Source organism: Nilaparvata lugens, chromosome 12 (genome assembly GCF_014356525.2).
Source record: "Nilaparvata lugens isolate BPH chromosome 12, ASM1435652v1, whole genome shotgun sequence".
NCBI lineage: Eukaryota > Metazoa > Arthropoda > Insecta > Hemiptera > Delphacidae > Nilaparvata > Nilaparvata lugens.
This window is the reverse complement of record NC_052515.1, coordinates 26,943,070-26,954,342: the sequence shown is the minus strand read 5'-3', so window position 1 is coordinate 26,954,342 and position 11,273 is coordinate 26,943,070. Positions and strand designations below refer to the sequence as shown.

Sequence of the window (11,273 nt, the reverse complement as noted above, 5' to 3'; positions counted from 1 at the left end):
TAAGTATATGGTAAAATGTGGAAAGGCTGTAATATTCTTGTAGGCTGTTTCCGTGTAAAATTACAGATCTAGTAAGTATATGTAAAAATGTAGAAAGACTGTAAATCTTTCACCCATACATCAACTGAACTCTACTATACTATACTTCCTGGCTTCTGCAACTATATTATCTTTCTTCTATCATGATATAATAATACAATTTAGAAGCAGAAACATAACTGTAATGAAGTCAGGTTCTAAGTCAGAGTTTCTTAGAAAACTATAAATATTGTCAATAAGTTTTTCTTCAATCATGTTAACTTCCACTATTTAAGATCTCAAATTGCATGCAGAATACTTTAAAAATCATCCAACATTGATTTATCATTCTTGTTTTGGGTATCTATTCTGTACAATTCAGTTCCTATCTAGTGAAGTTTAATATTCAAATTATATTTATTATGTATTTACTAATAAAATTTGTTGAATGGCAATTGTTATTGTGTTATTGCCACATCATTGAGTAAAACACAGATCTGTTTCCGTCACATCCTCATCTATGTAGATTTGACAAAAAGAAAACCGTGTTTCCATGTGAATTGGCAAAATAAATAGAACTGTGTTTTTTATTGTGTATTTATTTCCATTAAACTGATAATGAATTTAATCATTCCAGTTGAAAGCTTTCTCATATAAATAGAAATATCTAGCTCGTTATAATGTGAGTAGATTTTTTGCATAGACATGATGCAATAGATGTCATGATGCATGAATGTTGAGTCCAGAATCACGATAAACATTCAGCAAAAGAACGTTCCCAAGGAATGTCCACGTGGATATATTCGAAGAAAATTTCAATAGTAACAATATTATCCTCAGTATAAGCTCTCTAGTCATTTGATTGAAACATTCCTGGAATTTCATCTACATTTCCGTCTTATTTCCTTCTCAACAGTCACTTTATCTTTATTCATATTTTATATTTCGATTCATGCAAAATTTCCTACATCTGACAAATTTGTCAAAGTATGAAAGGTCTCGATGTAGAATACGATTATAAAGAGTCGGTATTCAGCCTTTTAAAAACACAGTTGAAAGAAGTCGAGAGGAATGGCATGATAATAAGGTTTTGAAGCTTTCACTTTTCCGCTAAGATATTCTTGGAGATCCGACTAGAATTTCTTCTGAAATTGAGTGTTCGAGTTTGGGACTTATGTTGGAAATATTTTCAAGTTTGATAGAATATTTCTTTTCTTGAAGAGGTTTTAGAGTGAAATTTGAAGAATCTTGAAGATATTCAGGAAAAAGTTTAGAATAGAACGGAGTGATCAAATCTTTAGGTGAATCTCTTTCTATGAGAATCATATAGAAAATATAGTTGTTTTATTTATATAGAAAATGTGTTCGTTTCTTCAAATTGTCATCAAATTTAAACCAATGAGAATTATCATTGAATCTACAAAGTCCATCAATCTAAAGCAAGATGTGGTCAAATTATTGGAATGGGTTGAAATGAAACAATATAACTTAATTATTCTATTCGTTTTAATTTACATTTCGCCAATAACAATAATTGATAACAGAGATAACAATCGACAACATAGATTAATATATATTATCCATGATTTCATGGTATTCAAAATAGAATGAGATGAATGTTATTCATCGAAAGGAAGAAGACATGCAAGTATTCCAGTGATGTCACGATGATTTGAACAATAATAAATAAATAGAATATAATATATTATAGAATATTCCAATTACAACATTCTTCAATAATGCATGGATAAATTATATCCCACAGGGAATACCTACTCTAGATATCGCATAATTTGAAATCTTGTAAGGTAGATTTCAACATATTTCATCTCAGGATTGAATTAGCAGTCGAAGATCAGATTAACTTATGAATACATCAGTTATTATAGTGAGTAGCCATCATAATATGAAGACGTATCAAAGTAAGTTTCCACTCCAAGAGCCTCATATTAATATGCTGAAGAATTAAATATAGAATGTGCTGAACATTCTATTCAATTGGATAAAATGAACCTTCGATTTTTCTGTCTACTAATATTCCCTTGTGAGTGATTAATTCCAATTCTTACTATCATCACTCTATTAATTATTGCACACAAGTTTTATTTCTATAGGCCTACTACCCAATTTCCAATGTTCACAATTCTATTAATTAATAAAACTACTAACAGTGACTAAATAAACTGTTTATTTCTAATAAGACTGGAGAATAAATTATTTCTAAAACTAGGACTAGAAGACAAAAAGTTAGAGTTGATTATATTCATAGTTGAGGAGAGATTGATTACTAAAATTCAACAATCTTCAAGGAACGTATCATAGAATTAGAGTATCACACTTTTTTTGAAAAAAATGTTGTTCAGAACAAGATTGATTCATTGAATATTCAATTCATATTATCTCATAATGCTATTTCAAAACCTGTGTCAAGTCGACAGTATCCATAAAAGATGTTTCAGTATCCATCAATACTGGAGATTTTCCCTTTTTATAACCCTTTCAGTCTTTGTTTATTTCGAGAAGAAATTAAATTCTCTAGATAGATGATAATATTGGTTCATCAGAAAACAATTATCATATAACTACAAAATGAAAAAAGAACTCATTAAACAAAATTACAAACGTTTCAGTAACAAGTTAGTAACATTATCAATGATTCTTATAAAAGTAATAATGAGATATTATCCCTAGACAAAAGCATGGTAACAATATTATAACTCCCCAGTCAGAGAATTGTTGCTTTCAAATCACAACTGCCGAACTGGCTAGTGAAAAGTTTTAATTCCCCTAGAAAAACCTAGCTCACAGTCATATTTCTGATAACAGAAACTAGAGAAAAAATTGTTTCTTATAATCAAAAACAAAATTAACAAACTTGAAATCAGCAGAACAAATTACAAGAGCTCAACAATTGAAATTTCTCAACTTGTAACAAATCATTACAAAAAATTAGAGGAGCTTATCGGAAAAATGTTGGATGAACTCCGATCTCATCCTGATGCACATTTCATTATCTTAGAACTGTGTACATACCTCAGGTGTCTTCAAATTGATGACCAAACCAACACTATTGAAGGTCTCAGCAAAACCTGGAACTTGCAGACAAACCTCATCAGTCCTTCTTCTTGAATCCCCACTTCTTGTGTTCCTCATGACCTCCCTTCTTTCCATAATCAGAATGATGCTTCCACTTCTCGTCGTGACCTCCTGCCTTCTTATGGCCCTTATGGTGCTTATGGTGACTGCCCTTATGGTGCTTGCCCTTCTTGCCCTTATGGTCGTGATGGTAACCGGAATGCTTGTGACCCTTCTTGTAGTGTCCACCCTTCTTGTGTCCGTGCTTCTTATGGTATCCGCCGCCCTTCTTGTGGTGTCCGGCATCGTGGTGTTCGTCGAAGAATTTCTTGTGTTTCTTGTATTCGTCCAACTTGTGCACCTCGTGTTTGCCCTTTGTGTGGTGTCCCTTCTTGTACTTGTGTTTGTCGTGGTACTTGTGTCCCTTGTGACCCTTCTCCCCCTTGTGTGCCTCCTTGTGGTATCCATCCTTGTGGTGGTACTTTTTCTTGTGACCCCCATGTTCACTATGATGCTTTTTATGACCTCCTTTATCATGGTGCCCTTTTTTACCCTTATGATGGTGATGTTCCCCATGGTATCCCTTCTTCTTCTTGTGTCCATGCTTGGAATGGTGATCGGAGTGATGCTCCTCCCCTCCACCCTTGCTCCAATGCTTGGAAGCTGCTGGGACTAGATCCTCGACATGTGCCAACAATGGGACAACATCAGAGCCCGATGCTACCAGACCTGGAGCAGACGCCTGATCAAACTTTGACCCGGAGTTTGTAGAATTTCCATCACTATTCACTCTAGGAAGTCCATAGTCTCCAGAACCTAACCCTAACAACTCCACTGGAGATACTGTATCATTCCATACACTACTGATAACGTTGTTGTTATTGTTGTTTGTAACATTTTTCTCACCCGAAACCGTACATACTAAAACGTGATAAACTAGAAGTGATTTACCTACAGCACTAAGCCACATCTCATCGAAGACATCTACAAATTTGATGGATTGTCGAAGTGAGAAAAGTATTTAAAAGCTATTCCCCCACTAGGTGTTCCACTGTGTACCCTTTCATGGGCTGGTATTGTTTTCCAGCCTTAATTACTGTCAACAACCATTTGTGTCTGCTCCAGATATTCCATTTTCAATAGAATTCGCTGTCGTCTGTGAAGGTGGCATGAAGCTACTCTCTGGAACACCGCTCACGAGAACAACTGATAAGCAGGTGATCGTTCTCTCTGTTTATCACACGCTCTTTCCCACTTCTCCTCTCACTCACACCCACTGTCTCTTATACGCTCTTCCCCTCTCAATCTATCTCAGGATCCAATCATTTTCTCATCTCTTCTTTTCTCAGTCTGTCACTCTATCCTTTCCTTTCCTATTCTCGCACTCTCTCAGCATCTGATCGTTCACCGTTCTCTTTTCATTTCTTTCTCTCACACTAGCTTCCCCTCTTCTTCTCACTTTCTTTCTCTCTTCCAGGACCTGATCATTTCCTCCTCTCTTCTTTTCTCAGTCACTCAGTCTCTCTTCGCTCTTCTCTTACACTTTCTCAGCATCTGATCGATCATCATTCTCTCTTCATCTCTTTCTCTCACACTATCTTCCCCCCTTCTCAATGTCACTCTCTCTTTATCTTTCTCAGGACCTAATCATTCTCTCCTCTCTTCTTTCTCAGTCTTTCACTCTATCCTTTCCTCTTCTCCTCTCACACTTTTTCAGCATCTGATCGTTCACCATTATCTTTTTATCTCTTTCTCTCACACTATCTTCCCCTCTTTTCATCTCTTTCTCTCACACTATCATGCCCCCTTCTCCTCTTACTCTCTCTCAGCATCTGAACGGTCCCTCCCTCTTTTCATCTCTGTCTCTCACACTATCTCCTCCTCTCCTCCTCTTTCACTCTTCTGATCATTCCCTCTTCTCAACTCTTCTCTGTCTCTCAGTACCTGATCGTTCCCTCATCCCTTCTCTGTCACTCACCCACTCTCTCCCATTCATCCATCTCTCTCATCCATTGTAGAAAACTACTAGTGTCAATATGAGCAGGCCCCGTGCCCAGGATGCAAAAAAGCCCGCCTAAACGAGTGCATTTAAACGAGTGAATGACTTTGTAAATGACCCGATTTCATTCACGAATGCCTGCAGCCAAACAACCGTCAATGCATCCACGGGTTGTTAGCATTTTAACAGCAGTTGTGTATTGTGCAATCCGATTTCAATTGTGTTTCTTCATCCAGCGTGAAGTTGTCAACTGAATACACGTTATCCTTTGAGGAGAGGAGACAAGTTATTATCAATTCATCAGGCTTTTAACGCCTATTGGCCTTTACCTAAAATTCGTGTGTATCTTCAGGGATTCCGATCAATGTACCTAATCAGTCGTGGCTCTGGTGACAGTGAAAATCCGTGTATTTTTTGTTTAGAGAATAACTGGTATAATCAATTTATTTATCAAGCTTGTTACCCAGAATGCGTGTGACTATCTTTCAATGATCAATTACTCCTCCCGTATTCAATCAATCGTGGATTCGATAACAATGGAATAAATCCAATTTATTGTTTAGAGGCGTTTAGTTACCATCAAATCTACTAGTTTGTTGCCCTTGTAAGTGACCTGTTTCAATGCAGTAGTTGGTTTATCGTTATCTGTAGGTTTATCTGCAGAAGTATATCATAAGGAGTTGATTGGATACAATTTTATTTGGATGAATGAAACTGAATCCAGTTATAAATTATCTTATGCGTGAATTGAGCAAATATAATCCATTTGGGACAAATTGATTTTTGGAAGAATTTTTTGAAGAAGATTTTTGGATTTATTTTTGGATACTACTTGTTACAAATTTATTTATCACATTGTGTACAAATACTTAACATGAGGAAAGGCACAACAGGCTCATGCCCAAAACTGTCCCATTTCCAATTTATACTATACTATCGAAATCAAAATGTTGGTTATGTCACTTTCACTTTTCAAAATACAATTTACGCTCCTCGATACTCAGATAAACGAGCAAATTTTGAGTCAAATAGATAATATAAGAGTCTAGAATCAAAAAATCTATAACAGTCACTCAATTAATGAATTTATCATTCATGATAATACTTCTGGATAAATTACTATTGAAATTTATATCATAACTTCCGAGTAGGCCTATTCACATTAAATCTCTCAATATTATTGATCACTACACTGGAAGAAAATTACACAGTGTTTATCATTTCTTATTATCTGTTGGAGATAAGCATTCCTAACAGCACAATGATAATCGAATCTTCCTAACAATAATGATAATTGATGGTGAATACTATCTCAAGAATAGTGTATAGACTATAGGCTAAACCAGTGGTCGCCAAACTTATGAGCATGTGAGCTAGAATGGCATTTATAAATCTTCTAGTGAGCTACCAAGGAATATTAGAGTAGAGAAAGTTGTAGAAAGTGATCTGAGAGACAAGATCATTTTAAAAATCCACAAATTCCATTTCAACTGAAGCCTGGTCTCCACCAAAATATTTTACAACACAAACTGCAAAATCTTCTGCATCGATCTCTACAAAAGGAGAGTTGACGAATTGTACCATATTCGATATGCTTTTAAAATCTTGAAATCGTTGATTAAACTGTTGTCTCAAGTCTGAATTGTAACGTATTCTTGGTTATGCTGAGGTGCTGTGAAGGATTTCTCTCGTCATTGATTTTCTTCAGACTGGAAAAGTGTTTATATTCAAACTAGACGACATTCTTTTACCACATCTCAAGCTCCTTGGAAAACGATTTTACAGTTCAAATCATTCCACCGATGTCCTCATCTTTCCTTGAAACTGAAAATTTAAATCATTCAACTTATCAGTTATATCTGTCAGAAATGCAAAATTTTGTAGCCATGTTTCTCAATGCATGGTTGACAACCCAAGCATTTCTGTAAGCTACCAAAAACCACCCCACGAGCTACCGGTAGCTCGCGATCGACTGTTTGGCGACCACTAGGCTATACTATCCTCGATACTGTCCCTCCTGAAATACCAGTTTGAAGAATTTAAAATAGGCCTATAACCATCCTCGTTGAATTAAGAATCTATATTATGCGAAATTTCAAGTTAATCAGTTTAGTAGTTCAGATATTGTGATGATGCGTCATTCGTGGATTCCCTATTCCCTAAGGAAATAGGAAATAGGAAAATAATCCTATTATTATAAGTATTACATGTACTAGGAGAAGAAATCATGTACTGACACACTTTTTTCTATGTATTTCAACACGACATGCAGTCAAAAAGTGTGTTAATACATCGCAGCTCGGAATGGATCAAGAAACCATCAGCTTTAGATCATGTACCTTTTCGAGGGTAATATCGAAAGCTGATGGTTTGTACGTAGATGCTGGGAAGGATAGGGGAAATTAACTCATTGGGAAATCTATCTCGTACTTTAATTACAAAGATCAAGTTTGTAGAGTGAATATTGATGTTGTGGAATCGTCCATTATTGAAGAGATTTGAGATATTGATAAAAATCCACTCCATTGTCAAAATATTGTCCAAAAATTCACACATCATCATGGTGTGTGAGCACACACGAAAGCATGCTCCTGTGAAAATAATAATAATTTTGATTAAAATCAAGTGAATTTCTTGACAATATCTCAAGTCTCCTCAACTTATTTCAAAATTCATGAGAGAATCTGGAAAAGTCAACAAATGATGAAAAACTGGGAATACAGGAATAACAGAGAAGAGAAGAATGGGAAGAACAGAGAGAATATACTTCACATTTATAGAGATTATAGAAAGAGGGAATCTGTCTGGGAAATAATCCGATATAGGTATGGTGGAATATGAGATAATCATTACAATATTCTCAATCTACAATAGGGAAGTGGAATTCAATGAATAAGAATGGAATATAATGAAACGATTGCCTTTATTTTTCCTAGAGAGCGAAGTTAGGGCGTAGTCGGCCCTCTCCTACACTCAACTCTCTATTACAGAGGTATAATAAGAGGTATGACAGAGAGAGAATGTGAGAAATAATGAGTCAGTAGAAACAGGGAATCAATTAAAAAAATATCGTCTGCATCAAATGTATTCGTACACCAATTACAACGATAGAGGATACAGTTGACGCTCAATTAAATAGTAGAGTAATTTGTAATTTGTATGTGCGCCAATCACGTGAATTAAAACCTGACATTCGCTTTTGCAGCCGATGATATGAGCAGGATGGACATCATTCATTATCGACATCATCATCATCATCATCTTCATACTGTTTTTATATTTTTCCCATCATATCACCTTCCTCTCCTCACTCGTTCTTCTCCTCCTTCTTTTACTTTCTCAAGTCAATCAGCATCATCAACATCATCATCATCATCATCATCATCATCAACAACATTATCATTATCATCATCATAATCATCAACAACATCATCATTATCATAATCATCATCATCAACAACATTATAATTATCATCAACAACATCATCATTATCATCATCATACTCTTTTTTTTATTCTTCCTCCCTCTCTCAACCTTCTCGCCTCTCTGGTTCTTCTCCTCCTTCTATCACTCTTTCTCATGTCCATCAGCATCATCATGATCATCATCTTATCAGCATGAACATCATTCATCATTAATTTGTATGATTCATGACTCTCATGTTTAATTCATTGGAAGTCACTAATCGAATACAATTAGACCGATTTTGAACGTCGGAAATCAGATATATTGGCGCTTTTAAAGCCAAAATCGCATGGTTACGTACAGGGACATATAGTGAGGTCCACGTTATAATGGCAGTGGAGAAAGATAGGAGAACAGTGTTTCCGATTCTCTGTCATGCCATTGCCTTTTATAGAGAAGAGGTGATACCGGTCTATCTGATGTTATATTAACTGGTTGTAGATCACTCTTTATTGATTATTGAATTATACAATAAGTACATCATAAAAAATATGATAGGGAAAGAAAAATAATGTAACCTTGTGCTATTCCTCTCCTAAATTTATTCTGATAAATTTAGATTAACTGTTCATTCTTGTTTGAAATGTTAAATTGTGTTTCATTCATCAAGAAAATGTATTGCCGATTATCTGTCATCACACTGCCTTCTTTAGAGGATAGCTGATATCGGTCTATCTGATGTGTTATATTTTGTTTTTATGTTTGTTGCAGGGATAGTGATGACTGGGGGGGGGGGGGCAGTCAGTAAACCCAGCTGTTACATCAGCTTCACTATCCCTATCATTGAAATTTGTTGATTTTACAGAAATAAACAGTTCAGTTTTAGAACCAAAACGAACCACACTACTTACTAGTAGTTCTGTGAACAGTAGACCTCGCGCTCAGTAACTTACATTGACCTGTTGTTATGTTTTCTCAATAGTTAAAAATCAATAGTATAAATAGTTTATCAATTTAAAATGTCTAGAAAAAATCCTAAATAAATATAGAGCTTTCTGTCCTATCGTACCGTGACGTGTCGTCCCGGAATGTGAGTGTGAGCGCTGTTGTCAGGTCTGGCTGCAACTGTCTACAACGTTGATGGAAAGATACAATTTTCAAGATGTTCGATGTTTTTGAACGGGTAGTATTAAAGTCCACTAGATAGCTGATTTATGATGAATAATTCTATAGTCTGATTTTTGCGGTAATATTGGCGTATGAAGGAGGCTCCTTTTTCCTTTTATATTATCCTTGAAATGCTAAATTTCCAAAAACCTTGTATATACGTCGACGCGCAATTTAAAAAGGAACATACCTGTCAAATTTCATGAAAATCTATTCACAAACCCAACATCCCAATCAGACCGATAGTCAACTACAGAAATGCACCAGCCTACAAACTAGCAAAGCACACAGACAAACTACTAAGACAGCATATTAGCATTGACAGCCCAACACATCTGAAGAACAGCACAGACCTCATTGAAAAAATAAAGGACTTAGATATACCTTATAACTCTACACTCTGTTCCTTTGACATTGTAAACCTGTACACAAACATCCCAGTACAAAAAACCATAGACATAATTAAGAAGAAATTACAACAAAAACAAACAACACCAGAAATGATCAATGAAATAATAGAAAGTTTACACATAATAACTAAACAAAATTATTTCACATTCAACCAACAATACTACCACCAATCAGAAGGACTACCAATGGGCTCCCCAATTTCTAGCATATTGCTGAGATATACCTCCAAGACCTTGAAGAGACAAAGATCATCAAAAATAACACACATTCAAAAAGCATCATATACTGGCACAGATACGTTGATGACATAATTCTATTATACAGAGGAAACAAAAGACAATGTGAACTTTTTCGTACTCACATGAACAAAATAGACAACAACATCCAGTTCACAGCAGAGTATGAAACAGAAAAGAAACTCAACTTCCTAGATCTAACAATCACAAAAAATATGAACAATCAGCACAGTTTCAATATATACAGAAAACCAACTACATCAGACACCCTTATCCACCAGACCTCCAATCAGAAAAAAAAGGACCTGAACTAAACACCTTGGAACAATTTGAAATATACAAACACACTAAAAGAGACTCCCACAACCCACGCTGCTTAATAACCACATGTATTCAACAACGGAAGTGACAGCCAGTGTTGATGAAGGAACTAGTGTCCGAAAGCGCTACACTAATGTAAGTAGAAGCTAATAGCTTTTATTTATAAATACCTGACTGCTATGTCGTAATTAATTGTTCAAAGTGAAAATCTATTATCGCGTTTCGCCGTAAATGCGCAACATAAAAACATATAAACATTTAAACATTAATAGAAATGCCAAATCGTCGACTTGAATCTTAGACCTCACTTCGCTCGGTCAATAATCTGTTGATTAAATATATTTCTACATTGTTAAAACCCGATCTGGCAACCTTGTGGAGCCAGAAGGCGATAGCGCTATCTGCTTTGTCGAATGATAGACAAGGATAGCAACGCCAATGTTTACCAAATACTGCCATTATAACGTGGACCTCTCATATAGAAGGGATTGCAGCCAGTGGCTCTGTCATACAAATCTGCACCATAAATGCTACCGATTCGCGGCCATTTGAGCCTGATTGCATTATATACTGTTGCATGCAAATTCGGTACGTGAGCTTCGAAATTCCAATTAATTTAATCGCCGTTAAAGTACCCACT

The 11,273-nt window shown here is 35.5% G+C and overlaps 1 protein-coding gene across 1 annotated transcript; it reads right to left on the bottom strand.

Annotated features, from left to right (window-relative positions):
- Positions 1-2,989: 2,989 nt before the first annotated feature.
- Positions 2,990-4,063, bottom strand: LOC111053145 (histidine-rich glycoprotein-like). The gene has a single exon (XM_022339992.2). It carries the CDS (start codon positions 4,061-4,063, stop codon positions 3,131-3,133), a length of 933 nt encoding a protein of 310 aa, XP_022195684.2. The 3' UTR covers positions 2,990-3,130.
- Positions 4,064-11,273: the final 7,210 nt, after the last annotated feature.